This window comes from Seriola aureovittata, chromosome 8 (genome assembly GCF_021018895.1).
Source record: "Seriola aureovittata isolate HTS-2021-v1 ecotype China chromosome 8, ASM2101889v1, whole genome shotgun sequence".
Taxonomy (NCBI): domain Eukaryota; kingdom Metazoa; phylum Chordata; class Actinopteri; order Carangiformes; family Carangidae; genus Seriola; species Seriola aureovittata.
Window position 1 is genome coordinate 23,153,373 of NC_079371.1, and position 14,521 is coordinate 23,167,893.

At 41.2% G+C, this 14,521-nt stretch overlaps 1 protein-coding gene across 2 annotated transcripts in view; it reads right to left on the minus strand.

The window, feature by feature from the left end:
- Nucleotides 1-14,521, minus strand: part of myot (myotilin) — a 31,304-nt gene that overhangs the window by 4,891 nt on the left and 11,892 nt on the right. Inside the window, exons 2-16 of one of the 2 annotated variants that reach the window (XM_056382752.1) lie at nucleotides 13,970-14,021; nucleotides 13,671-13,851; nucleotides 13,408-13,470; nucleotides 13,044-13,185; nucleotides 12,742-12,765; nucleotides 11,919-12,038; nucleotides 11,600-11,804; nucleotides 5,317-5,530; nucleotides 3,833-4,824; nucleotides 3,034-3,184; nucleotides 2,652-2,753; nucleotides 1,871-1,914; nucleotides 1,000-1,138; nucleotides 593-800; nucleotides 246-411 (exon numbers count right to left, since the gene is read on the minus strand). In XM_056382752.1, the coding sequence (XP_056238727.1) occupies nucleotides 246-411; nucleotides 593-800; nucleotides 1,000-1,138; nucleotides 1,871-1,914; nucleotides 2,652-2,753; nucleotides 3,034-3,184; nucleotides 3,833-4,824; nucleotides 5,317-5,530; nucleotides 11,600-11,804; nucleotides 11,919-12,038; nucleotides 12,742-12,765; nucleotides 13,044-13,185; nucleotides 13,408-13,470; nucleotides 13,671-13,851; nucleotides 13,970-13,977 (2,759 nt within the window). In that variant the 5' untranslated portion in view covers nucleotides 13,978-14,021. The remainder of the gene's footprint in view (nucleotides 1-245; nucleotides 412-592; nucleotides 801-999; nucleotides 1,139-1,870; nucleotides 1,915-2,651; nucleotides 2,754-3,033; nucleotides 3,185-3,832; nucleotides 4,825-5,316; nucleotides 5,531-11,599; nucleotides 11,805-11,918; nucleotides 12,039-12,741; nucleotides 12,766-13,043; nucleotides 13,186-13,407; nucleotides 13,471-13,670; nucleotides 13,852-13,969; nucleotides 14,022-14,521) is intronic. The other variant, XM_056382753.1, reaches the window with a different exon arrangement.

Consider the following 14,521-nt stretch of genomic DNA (forward strand, 5'->3'; position numbering starts at 1 on the left):
CTTTTTTTTCAGTTTGTCTTTTGTGAATCCCCCAGATTTATAAAAGAGAAATACTGAATCATTGATGTAACCCTAACCCTTAATATATTCATTTTGTTTATTGTGCATAATGTAAGTGGAAACTTCACCCATGCGCAGTTTATAATGACTGCAGTCATTATAAGTCAAGTTTTCTATTAAAAAAAAAAAAAAAACCTACTGAGGGATGATTTACCAGAAGTTTTGGAGTAATGAAGCTGACCCACCTCATTCTGTTGGGGTCAATGCGCAGCATGTCTTTGTCTTTCTTCCAGAAAAGCTGAGGAGGAGGGGAAGCGTCCACTTTACACTCTAACCTAACAGTGTCTCCTTCTAGAGCTCTGGAGTTCAACATCTTCTGGACAAAGGTGGGAGGACGGAGAACCTCCTGGGCTGCAAGAACAGAAGAGGTCGACTGAATTGAATTGTACACCATCCTCACAACTTCACAGTAGTACTGCGGGTATAAATTCAGTTCAATCAATAACATTATTGAGCTGCACCAGGCTAAAATTCTACATAAAGACACAGTGTTTCCAGCATAAAATCAAGATTCAAGTGATTCTATTTTTACCTATGACATCGAGCCTCATGGAAAATCTGCTCTCTCCGGCTCGGTTCCTGGCCACACACTCATACACACCAGCATGGTGCACAGTGACGATCTCTATGATGAACGAGTGCATCCCTTTCTCACACACCAACATCTTATGGTAGTCGTCTGGACGAATGGCTTTGCCGTCCAGGTACCAGCAGACGTCTGGTGTGGGGAGGCCTCCCACCTGAAGAGAGAAGAGAGGATTTTATGCCTCCTTTATTTACCTTTGCATGACCACACCATTACTGCACAGATTATTTTGTATACGTTACATAAGGAAGCCCGTGACCTTCTGGCAATACAGACTTGAGTTTTTTAATAAACTTGAAACCATGAAGACCTTGGTGTTAATGCATGCAGGTGTGTGTGAGTGACTAATTCACCTTGAAGTCAATCCTACAGAAGCGTCCCTCCTCCACAGTGAGGTCTGGGGGGATCTGCAGGAAGCGAGGAGCGTAACATTTCTCCTGGATAGCTGATCCCTCATTGCCCCTCTCATCTGTCCCTGAGTGGTGCCTCCCCCTGTAAGAGAGAGAGATTATCTATTCATAACTGTGCTTTACTTCACTTTCAACAACTGAATTTTACTGTCCACTAGCAGCCATATAACCACAGATTCCTGTTGTGTTTCTGTCCTCTGACTGCATGGCTACTGCATAAGGGGCCAAGTCCCTATATCTTTCCTGACAGGCAGGTGGAGTCAGTCAATATTTATGTAGAGATTCAGTTAACACAAGATATACATAGGGAGGAACAAATACTTTCTTGGAAAATTTAAATCCGTATGTTTACCCTCTCCCTCAATTCCCAAGTTCGGCTGGTGGCAAAATTTCACTTTTAGGAATTAACACAATTAGTGGTTTCACCACTTTCAACCAAACTTCATTCCACAGAAAATAGTAACAAATACTTATAATTAAATAACTGAAGCGGGAGTACGAACCTATCTCGGCCCATTGGAAGATACTTTAAGTTTATTTAAGAAAAATTAGATATTTCCATGGATGCTTCTGTAATGTAAGATGGACAGTATTATGCATGATTGCACAGAGCAGCTTGAGGTTCAGCCTCACCAAATCAAAAACTAAAAGTGTCAAATGTTCATGAACTATTCTTAAAAGGCCAATATAGCTTTACAGCTGCGTAGATTGACTGAATACTGCCATGCTGGACATCCCACATTCAAGACTGTAATGTTCAATTGAAACTTAGGTAAATAATTATGAGAAATATTGATACATAAATTGTAATTACCATAGGCCACCCGTGTGTCTTCCTTCTGGTGAATCTGGCTGTGGCTGTAATAGAAAACAAGACGAGCAGAGGAATCACAGGTTTGAACTTTGAAAACTAACCATACAGAATTCAAGGAGGGTAACTCTCTCTGTGTGTGTGTGTGTGTGTGTGTGTGTGTGTGTGTGTGTGTGTGTGTGTGTGTGTGTGTGTGTGTGTGTGTGTGTGTGTGTTCTGACACAATACTCCTGTTGTCACCAGTGAAAGGGGCTCATTCTCAGAAAGCAGGCTAGAAATAGCTGCTGACAAACCTTGTTGGCTTGAGAGGACGTGTGTATGAGTGTGTATATACACATGTTGTGTGTTGATGTTGTGTGTTGGAGTGTGACAGACAGAAAGAATAGATGGTGCAAAGCCCTGCGACAGAGGCTTTTTGACAGAACAATCCCACACACACACACACACACACAGACACACATACACACAAACAGAACTGTTCACAATGACAGCAGGAGACAGCTCACTGCGGCTGCTGATTTTTACTGCCAGGCTTTTTCAACTGTGGGTCGAGAGCCCATCAGGAGGCCCTGAGAGGGAAACAGGCTCCCTATGCACCCATTCAAACCCAAATGACTGTAATAATGTGTAGGCTTTACTTAATAGCAAAATGAAAGCTAATGGGTTTTGGGCAAGAGCCAACATAAATGTCTGTACAGCACACATCAGTAAAATCTGAAACACATTGTTAGAAATGTCCAGGTTGAATGATGTCCGCTGACAAAATGAAACTTTGATGTCGTACCTGGTCAAGTTGTGAGTCTGACAGACTGTCTTGGTCAAACATGTAGGTGACGTTGTCTGGACCCAGCAGCCTACGAGCCATACGCTCCTCATAGGACAGTTTCTGTCAAAAATGAAGCTTTATACTGTTAAATTTTCAGTTTTCACACACATATGAGAAGAAAGTATGCTGTGATGTGTTTTGGTAAACTGCTGCAACTATGTATTCTGTAATGTTTGAGGGTGTTTGTATTTATGAAATGTAGGATTGTTCCACTTTCAACACAGTTTGCAGGACAGACACACACACACACACACACACACACACACACACACACACACACATACACACACACACATACATATACATACATATACACACACACACACACACACACACACACCTGGCTGTTTCTCCTCCTGGCCTCCTTTGAGCGCAACTTCTTCTCCAGATCCTGGATGAGGGCGTCTTTGGAGCCCTGGATGTCTTCATCTGTGGAACGAGAAGAGGAAGGCCGAGGAGCTACAGACTTCTTCAGGATGGGCTTGGGAAGGCTGGAGAGAGGTAAATGAGGAACAAACGATAAATGATAAAGAAAGCACCCGAAGGACCCTAATGAACTTAACCCTAATTTTGCAACAAAACCTTTTTTCAGCACTTCAACACTATGAGCTACCATATGAACTGTTTTTACTTCCATTTGTGAAAGAAAACACAATGCATGGAAATGATTCTTCACTCATGCTATGAAATGCATTCAGCGTGGAGACTGCAATGAGTGATTTCTATTCTTGCTTCGTGCTTTGACATAACAGAGATCCCACCATGGATGTGATGAAAAATACAATGGATTGTCAAGAAACTTGTGAAACTGAATCAAAGTCACTTCTATGATTGTATAATTTCTGGTCTGTTAATGTGATTTTTCAACCCAGAAAGAAACAAGAAACTTTTAATGGGTCAACAGTCTGGTTTTTAATTGTAACCTAGCCAGCATGCTGTGGAAAAAACAGCTGAAAACATCTACATCAACTTTTAAAAATCTTCTTCTACACATTCAGTCTCAGCTGTTCTCTCTGTATATTTACATTTTGCTCCAAAAATGACTTTTTTTTGTTTGTTTTTTAGATGTTGTCAAGTGTGGGACATTTCAACTTGTTTGTTAATATGTGCATGCCAAATTGATGTGCACTGTGACTCACGTGTTAGGCGTCCCCTTGTAGCTGGCCGGCAGGGAGACCACAGCAGGTGGTACTCTGTTCTGACTGTTAGGAGTGCTGGGCTGTTGGAGAGAGGAGGAGGAGGAGGTGGGAGAGAGAGGGGAAGGGGACACTGGGAGAGGCTGCTGGGGGAAGGAGGAAGGAGAGGAGGAGGCCCTCATGGGGAGCAGAGGGCTGGAGGGGGAAAGTGGGGAGCAGGAGGGGGAGATGGAGGGGTGTGGAAGGTTGGCGTTGGGAGACAGTTTGGATGGGGAGAAAGGGGAGAAGGAGGACTGGGATGGCAGCACAGAGCAGAGGTAAGCGGCAGGTGCTGACATGGTGTCCTGGTTGGCCGGCAGGGTGGCACTGCCGAGGCCGGTGGCACTGGGGACACTGGGGGTGAGGGTGATGGTGGAACGCATGGTGGTGCGTGGGAGAGAGGATGAGGAGGAGGAGGAGGCTGGGAAAGGGGAGGACGGGGAAGTGGTGGCAGAGGGACTGAGCAAAGGGGCAGTGGAGGAAAGAGGAGGCACAACAGAGGAGGCCGGGGTGGAAATGGGAGAGCTGAGACTGGAGGAGGAGGGGGAGGACTTGCCCGTTCCATTGGCATGGGTCTGAATGTGTGTCTGGGCAGTAGACTGGGTTTGGTTCTGACTGAGGTTTAGAGACTGAAACTGTGACTGGGTCTGTGACAAGGACTTTGACACTGAATGAGATTGAGAAGTGTACTGACTTTGAGCAGACATGATTTTAGCTTGACCCTGTGTGTCTGTAACATTGAGACTATACTGGGAACTGTTGAGGTTCTGTTGGGAGTTATTCTGGTTCTCCTGAGCCTCCCTCAGCACACTTTCATAGCTGGGTGCCTGGAAGGCCGGCTGCGACTGAATAAAATGCCGCGGTCGCTCATAGTTGAAGGCACTGGGAGGGAAGGCACTGGGCGTGAAGGATGGCAGGTCTGAGAGGTTCATGTTGTTGCCTCCTGACTGGGGGGACTGGAAGGGAGAACACACACATTCACAAAAACTTAGGTGTAATGAAGAAGAGACATTCAGAAACATTAATACATTTCCATTCGCTGGGGGGAAGCAAATCAACATTGTCTCAAATAACCAATGTTACTACATTAGACAACACATCAGAAGAATATTCAAGGCAGAGTTACAAAGGTCAGTGTTCCTGCTGCTCAAATGTAAAAAAAGGCATTGAAATATTCTAATGAAAACTCTAATGGCTGTACCTTCAATAGACAACTAAGTATAGGCAAGAGTGGATAAACGAGACAGATACTGTGTATTTATTTACTTATTCATCAACTGGTGTTGTCTACTTTTAAATTCTGTGTGAATTTTAATTTGCCAATTCTATTTGACTTTTTGAACTTGACATAATAATTCACATAAAACCGTAGTTAAGTATGATGGCAGCAATTAACAAAAATAGCAAAAAACCTCTCAGACAGTGCAAAAGTGTAAGACATGTCTTACAGTGAAACTGATTTTGCTTGGGGTGAACAGCTTGGGTGTTGGGGCTTTCTCCTTGACTTGTGCTGGTGGTGAGGGTGGAGGGGGTGGAGGGCTGGGCGTACAGACTCGGACCACGACCTCTGGCGACCTTTGGCCCTCTGAGCTCAAGGCAGTCTCCTCACTGAGACCGAAGGCTCCTTCAGAGGAGTGGTTGGCAGGCTGAGGCTCTGGAAAACTGAAGATGCGCACAGTCATATTAGCAAAGATTTGACTGTATTCAGAAAAACTACAGGTTCTGGGATGGTACGTGATCAAACATAAGACAGAGACTGATGGCTGAGGTGCAGAAACAACTGTCATGAAAATCACCCACAGAGTCCCAAAAGCAAAGGTAGATTTTATCCCTGACAATCCCCCGATGCCCAAGCAGTTAAAATGTTACCAATATTCAAAGCGCCTCAGATGCAAATTAATCCTTGATGACATATTCAAAGTATCTGTTGTTCAATTACATAACTGTCCTTGACTCATAAACACTCATTTTAAACTCAAAATATAGGCACAAACATCATTGTTCTAAAAGTATTTTTGTGATGACACCGGATTAATTATTAAAACCCACCCAAAATTGAAATTTTGTCCACAAAAATATCAAAGTCAAAAGGTTAAACTGTTGGCCAAACATCTGTTCCAAACTTCAAGTTGGGACACCTGAACGACAGTCGTCCCATTTCATTTGTTTTGAAGGTTGACAAGAGGCTGCACAAGCTAACACTCATCCAGTGCTGATTCTGCAGCAGCTGATGTTTATAATGTTGGTCACCGCATCATGATATTGTTTCAGTGGACAACTTGAATGACACAGATTTTTACCATCAATATCAATATGACGACTGGTGAACAAAATTATAAATATGCGTAACTACTAACTACAGATTATATGTTCCAGTCCGGCTGCCATGGTACCAGTGGGACTGTCTAATGAGGGTAACAGATCCCATTTCAGCCCACTCAGTAGTTTTCTTCCTGTAATACCAAGCCTGGCTGGTCCTCTACTTTTCTACTAGGAAAGAATTTTGTTCCCATGACAACCACGTAGTCGGGGCTATGCAAGGAGTATAATGACAATAGCAGTCTCTCTCTTCGCTCTCTCTCTCTCTCTCTCTCTCTCTCTCTGTCTCTCTCTCTCACACACACACACTCACTTACTTACATACTAGCTCACTGTTTTTCTGCATTTCAGGGCACAAAGTAATTTTGGCCAACCAGCATCAGATGACCTACGCTCTGAAACTTTGGATCAAAACCATTCAAGTGAATGCAAAAGTGGTCCCAGACCTTTGGACCCTACTGTGTATGTAAATACTGAGAATTTTCTAATTTTGTACAAGGATGAACTGTACAACTTGAGTCAGACGTAATACCACTGACTTACAGTCACTTACACTGATCATATTGCTGTAACACCACCAAGTTGAAATACAATCTAAAGGATCTCTCACAGCTGATATATGCATGTCTAAATGAATTCGACCACCATACCAAGGCTATGGGATATCAAAAACCAAATGAACTTCATGGGTCATTCAATTGTGTAATGTAATTTTGTGAAGATGAAACATTGTTGGAGGATAAGTAGTAAATAAAACTGTTTCTAAATGACAGATAATTTCTGTAGGTGGAAATGGTCCTCATGGATGGATGAATGTTTGACCAAGGCGTCCAGAAAAAAAAGGTTTTGATTCTATACCTCCCAGTTAGTTAGTTAGTTAGTTAGTTAGTCATCTCATATGTGAGTTTGAGACAGTACCATCAGCGGTTGGCTTCAAAAGTAATAAGCAAAATGTCATGTTTTTTACAAGTGGAGTCATGGTGCTGCTATCTACATCAACTGGTTCTTCCTTGGTCCATGGCCTAACTTTCCACCACATTTCACTGAAGTTTGTTAAGTAAGTTTTCTCACTAAGCTCAAAGACAAACAGAAATCAAAACCTCCTTGGAGGATGGAACATACAATCTGACCTCCACTGAATATTAAGGGTTTAAAAAATCAAATGATATACTGATTTGGTTGTATTCTGTGACCAGATCTGGAAAATGTCCTTGATCAAGACATTTTCCAGTTGAAAACCAAACCTATCAGTGATGGTTGGTAGACATACCATCTTACTTATCTGCAATAAGCTAAAACTGGCTGGCTCTGACGCTGATATCCTGACTTGGCAAATCAGTAAAAAGCACAGGTGGAAATAATAACATTAACATTGGGTCCAGTGAACTGTCCCAGGAAGCTGTGGCAGTGAGACAGCATGCACAATATGCACGCTGCAGGGACTAATGTTACTAACTAAAAGCCAATATGAGTAAATCTAACACACAGAGAGCAACGTGGTGAACCTGAGAGCTCATGTCAACATTTTAGCAGCTTCTCCACTGCTTTACTTGTTAATTCTTAAAGGGTCAACAGTGACTCTTAGAATTCAAAACAGTAACACTATTTTCACCAAAACTCACTCCTGAATGTCACATGTGCTGTAGTTGCTGTGCTTTAAATGCCAGTATGTGAAAGCAATGTGTGTGTTTGTGTGATTTAGCGATGGCATGTGTGAGTTTCCCTGTGCATATGTGTATTTGTGTTTGTGTGATTAAGTGGGCAAAGCTATATTGGTCTTGGAATTCGGACATCAGCTGGCAGGTGCAGACACTCTACTGGTGACCCAACCCTTTTAACACGCACACAGACAGACAATCTGCATGGCATTGTGGGTAGGAGCACGCTAAGCTGCAAGTCCTCTGTATGACCGATGACAACAGACAGGACAACAATAACTAGTAAACATTTGGAAAATAAAAGCCTCAGCCCACCAAGTTGGAACAGCCTTCATTCTAAAATATTTCAACACTGCAGTGAGATGAAGCATTCACATCAACACATCATTTTCATTGTGAGAGGGAATGTGGATGAGCATCATTTTTTTCATTTATTCCTTCATTTGTCCATGTACATTTCTACCTAATGTACAGGGACAGAACTGAATATATTCTAATGAAAGTTGGGGAAATTAAGCATCTCATCACTGTGTTAGATCCTCTCAGAACGGATCAACCCAACAACTAATAAAAATGGATTATACCTTCAACTCAGCCTAAATTTGTGCCATGACTTGATCAATCACTTCATAGCTCTCCATTAATATGTCATATCTTAATAGTTTTATGTTCAACAGTTCAATAATTTTCAACAATGAACCATATTTTGGTGAAAGCCAGTCAGTGCTAGATGGAAGCCACTAAAGTAACCTCTGGGGTAAAAAGGGAATTATTATAAGCTGATGAGGAAGAATGAGTTTACACCAAAAAGCACAAAAAACTACACTTCTTAACAGAATCACTTTAAGATGTGGCAACAGTCAAACATGTCCTTCACAATGTCTAAAAGAAAACCACACAGTATTTTGACAGTTGACAGTACTCTTTATCAGCCATAATAACTACACTGTGTCATAATTTATCTGAGATTGTCACATTTATTAAGGGGAAAAAGTCCAGTCCAACAGAAGCACCACATGTAATGTGGTTAACATCGGGTAATCAAGTTTCTGTCCCTCACCAAATAATCAAAATAATAAAATAATGAGATAAACTTCAAGTTGGTCAGAGAACCTCAACATGACCTTAAAAGCCAGACCGCTGCCAATGGTTTCAGAACAACTGTTGTTGTGTGCAGCACTGAGGAAGGGGAGGTTCTGAAGGACACAGACGCCATGTCTGCACTTCACATTACAGATGAGATCATAGTCCTGGACACTGATATAGAGTGGACACAGTACACTCAGCCAGACATATTTCACACCATGAAGCACTGACTGGGTTTGAACCACAGTATCAAGTCAAAGTTAACGGCACGAACAGTATCAAACACCAGAGATACTTTCTGCTCACCGGCTCCCTCTCAACTGTGGCATTTATCATCTGCGGCGATATCAAGACACCTTTCATGGTATACTCGTGAATATCTAATCCAGTATTTGTCACATATTGAGAATGTATTGCTGGTGCAATATCCAAAACTGCAAAACAGCATTGTATACACAAGCTTGTATCTGATTAGAGATGCCAGTCTTCCATTCTACATGGCTGCATGTGAATGCATCATTCTTGTAAGACTTGAAAATCAGTCACGTCAAACGCCTCACACAATTTTTCCCCACATACAAAAACCAAAAATGTGTTGTGCAAATCAATTTTGGAGCATCAAAAATGTATCATTAGGAAACACAGCTAAAAGCTGCCAAACATTTCAGAGAACAAATGACAGTATCTTATTTTCTACAATATGAGCTCTTCTGTATGACTGTTTGTAAAGGGTTAAAAATGAAGGACACACATTACAACTTTACAGATGAGCTCATATCCTCGTTCAAGACACCAATTAGCTCAAGCATGTGCTGTCTGGCACGCAGCAAACACAACTCAATGACAATTAAGACACATATTTCTGGTGATTCCCAAAGTGGATCTTTGGAGCAGCTCCAGAGGATCCCCACAATAGTAAGGGATAGGTTAATATCATGTCAGTTCAGTTTAGGTAAATAAAAAAAATTAAAGGAAAAGTGAAAAAGGAAAAACATAATAAGTATTATTTGGGGGTCTTCAGCTACACATTTGCGATCCTTAAATGACGACAGGGAGTTGAAAAAATTATACAGCAAATTTGTCATGCGAAATTTAAATCAGTAGTCGACATTTTTCACTGAATTTTTGAGAAAACGAGGAATAACGTCTTTAAAAAAAACTAACGGCTATCCCCGAGTCTGTGTGAAACAGTACCAACCAGATGATACAACCCCCCAAAATAGACTAAAGTCCACTTTGCAAGTGCTCCAAACATAGTTTGACCTTTTACGGAGGATATAGCATATTAAGTTTCCATGATATAAACAAAGAAGGAAAACTAGCCTGCTTAACATTAACGTCAATGTAGCAAAACGTTATAGAGGTTAAAAAAACTTTGAATTCAAGTATTGGAAGTAACACGCAGGTTGAGAGGAAAGTAACTGCCACCTGTACAGACACGAACAATACTTTCTTACCTCGTTACACGTTTCAACACCGCTGGCCTAGCACTTGAGTTTTGGCTGAATGAAGCTGGACGTTCCCTGCAGAGAGGGGGATCCAGACTCCGATGAGCCGCCAGAGGCTGGAGTGCAACAGGTGACACCGCGCGCTCACAAGGAGAACGCGAGGTGACGTGACCGCGCACGCCCAGCTGATAAGTTTAATTTACTGAAAGCTCAGCATCGTCAATATAACCACATCTACAGTATCCAGAGCTGCTCTCTGATCCGATGACTCATGGTTTTCTTATGTATTATTTTCTTTCATTAAATGTATTTTCTTTACGCCAATTAGCATTTAAAACCCTTCTCTGAAACAGTTTCTATATTTCTCATTAACAGGCCTAGTTAAAATAGTTTCCTAAACATAATTATCAGGTTCTTGTTTTGTCTCATTAGGTAAGTCTGAAGAAAGAAAGAAAGAAAGAAAGAAAGAAAAAGAAAGAAAGAAAGAAAGAAAGAAAGAAAGAAAGAAAGAATTGGCTTGTTTTACAACTATTTGAACATTACAGCAGCGACCCCTTCTGGATGTAAGGAGGAACTACAAAGATCTAAAGCGACTTAATTTCTCTGAAATGTTTGACTTCTGAACAATTTACTAAAAAGAAATGCCCACCAGATTGTAATAATAAAAATGACTAAATGAGGCGTTCCAGGAGGTAGTGACAAATGAGTTACTGAATAAATGAATGAATGAACGGTTAAATACATTATAAGCCTCTTCCATAAACCAACATCATAAACTGTGTTCAATACACAGTCAATACAAGTGAATCATAAGTGTAATTTTACATTGTAGAAAGATTTGCATTAAGAACAACACTGCAAGTTGTAGAACTCAACTGTGTTGTACCTTACCAAAAATAATAAGGTCAAGGGTCAAAGGTTATTCCCACATGTGAGAAATGTGCAAGAAAAAATTAAGGAGTGAGATTTTTATTAATTTGTTGTTTGTTTGTTTGTTTTACTTCAAAATAAGACAATTTTATAGCAGGTAGGAGTACTATAATGCTCACTATCAAAAACAACAAATAGCACCATAAAACAAGCATCATCATCATCATCATCATCACTGTTTTAAAATAATGGTGTGTGCCTTGTGTGTGCCTAAACACTGAGATTACTATTATGTAATGTTTACAGATACTGAGATTGACGTATACGTGTTTGTGCCATCATGTACTCACTCTGCAACGGGGATGTCATCTTCTAGAGGGCTGTCAGGCCAGTCGGGAGGGGGGAGGTTCATAGAGTCAGGCAGCAGAGGGGGAAAGTCCCCGCTGCTCTTTCTGGAGGAGGACATCTCCTGCTGAAACACTGCCTCGTCTTCCTGTTGGAGAGAAACTGTTTCCTGCTGACGAATGGCTTCGATCTCCAGCTGCTCCTCCAGGTCTGCATGGAGAGGTGCACAGTATGAGATGAGAGACTTCGAAAACCAAGACTCATTATATTCATTGTACTGTACAATGCAGCTCCACAGGTGTAATAGTTAATCAGACATCTCACCGTTGTAAACTTCCAGAATGGCTGAGCAGGAGACTGTGCCGAAGGGGTTGAGGGCCACACATTTGAACAGGCCCGAGTCTTCTGGAAATGCCTCAGTGATCACCAGTGTACACAGCTCCTCTGCAGAAGTCAACACAAGAACATTAACACAAAAAACACTGAGTAGAATTGAGTCCTCACCCCCACTGACTGGATGTCTGGATAAATGTTAGCCTCTGCTGTCAGAGAGGCTTTGCTGCCCACAAGAGAAAAATATAAATAGTCTCTTTATATCAGTGTGAAAACACTAAGTGAACAAGGGTGTATCAGATGAACAAATGTTTATTTTGTCCCTTATTCCTTGAAACACCTCACCAACAAGCTGTCACAAAATCTTACATATTCAAGAGGTGTCCCTCTTGCTTCCACAAGGAGTCGCTAGTGTGCTAACTTTCAGAGCTCTTATTAATGTTAATATATTGAACTGCAAAGTCATGTATTTATTTACACCAGTGGGCCAAGTCCTCTTTGGCTTCTGACCCCTTGAATCATCATAAGTTATGACCTTAGTGTAGACATAGGTTGTGAGCAGTGATTTTTCTTTTTAAGACTTCTCTCAGAATTTTTAAAGGCATGAAAGGGTGATTGCATTTCACAACAACAAAAATTAAATACAATCAAAAAATTAGAGACAAGTAAGAAAGAGCTTTTTTTTTGTAACAGACCTTTTTCTTTCTTAATTTAATAATTTTGTGACTCCTCAGATTTATCTTGAGACCAACTGGGACATTGAGAAGTACTTATTTAAAACCTATGATGTATGAAACCAATATTCTGTACTTACCTGGCACTGATGCAGAACTGGCCTCTGGGAAAAGAAGGAGAGAGATATGCTGTAAATCCAAATTGATTTACACAAGAAATTATGGTGTGTATTATTATTTTTATTTACTAACAGTAAAGATCCTAATTCTCTTGGATTATATTCTTCAATTGAAGCTTCAGGATGGTGTTTCAGGTCATAAATTCCACTTTCACATTATCATCATAACAGTCATTGCTGTGTTGCAAGACTTGATTTTGTTTCGTTTCACTGTAACCTCACGTCCAAGTCATTTGTTCGCCCACTGCCAAACACACACTTACTCTTGCGTAGTATCCTAAAGTCATCTGAATCCAGTATTTTTTCATCCTCTCGGTACCACATGACCTGCAGGGGCGGAGTTCCCCTCAGTCTGCACTCCAGCACCACTAACTGGCCCTTCACTGTGGACACATCATGAAGACACTACGGAATGATGATGACGACGACGATGATGATGATGATGATGATGATTGAACAGGTGAACAGACAAGGATACAGACACAGAGAGATTAGAGGAGGAGAAGGGAGAAGAAAGATTGATATCAGAATAGATTCATACAGAAACACAACCCTTAATAACAAGTTGTGTCTCATTTCCTATATGATTGTGCTCCATACAAATACATACATGTAAGTATATTTTACCTTGACAAAAGTAGGAGCCACTCCATTCCCTGAATACTGTTGATTGTAGATGGGACTCTGAGTCTGGACACAGAAAAATATATTTCATTTAATTTCTTTTACAATTATTTTACTTCTTTAATTATTTGCATAAGAATAGTCACGCATCTACAACATTAAAGGGCAAACGAGTTACATTTACAAATTTAAACATATTTACATAATATAGTATACATTAGTATGTTTATCAAATGAGCTGATTTATTATAATGAGATGTAATTACCCTCTGAGGGCTGACACACAGCGGCTGCACCAGACTGGACTGTCTCTGAGCGAGGAGGTTGGAGGAGGAAGAGGAGGAGCTGGAGGAGCAGGAGAAGAGCTCTCGAGAGGAGGATGCAGAGGAGGAGGAGGAGGAGATGGTCAGAGACATGGTGCTGGTCTTCTTCTGCACCCTCTGGACACTACACAGTCATACACAGTGGTACGGATCAACAGTGAAATGATTCAATCTGCTTGTGTTTTTGTTTGTGTGTCTGTGTGTGGGTGTACAGGACTGTATGCGTGTGCAGTTGGACTTACTGTGCCATGTTTCAGGCGTTCCAGGAGGCAGTGACAGAGGTTGTTATAAACTCTACAAAGACAGAAGCAGAGTGTCAGACGTACTTACACTCGCTGCAATGGCAACTTTTTTTTTCACAGCGTTGTAGAGACTCGTAACTGCCGACACCCAGGTGTGAGTATGTTTCACGACATGCATAGGGTTTTGAGAGCATGCATGGTCAGCAAAAAACCTTCCTTGAATAAAGTTCTCAGAGGTGTTGGCAATGTTGGAAAGTAGCAGCTGGATGAGCCAAAAAAAGAGAGATGTGAAACAGTTTAGAAGCTTAATTAAAACATTCAGCATATCAAAACCGCCATCTTTATCTGAGCCAACCGGACTTTTCCTCAGTAAAAAGCAGAGGTGGGGGACTTGAGTCACATGACTCGATTCAAGTCAGGCTTAAGTCTTGTCTCTGTGATGCCCTTTACAAGTTAGGAAAATCTTGGAAAATGATCATAATCCCCCCCCACAGTGAAAATAAACCTTCTTTGAAAGAAATCTAGTGTTTCTTCAGTTTCAACACGATGCAC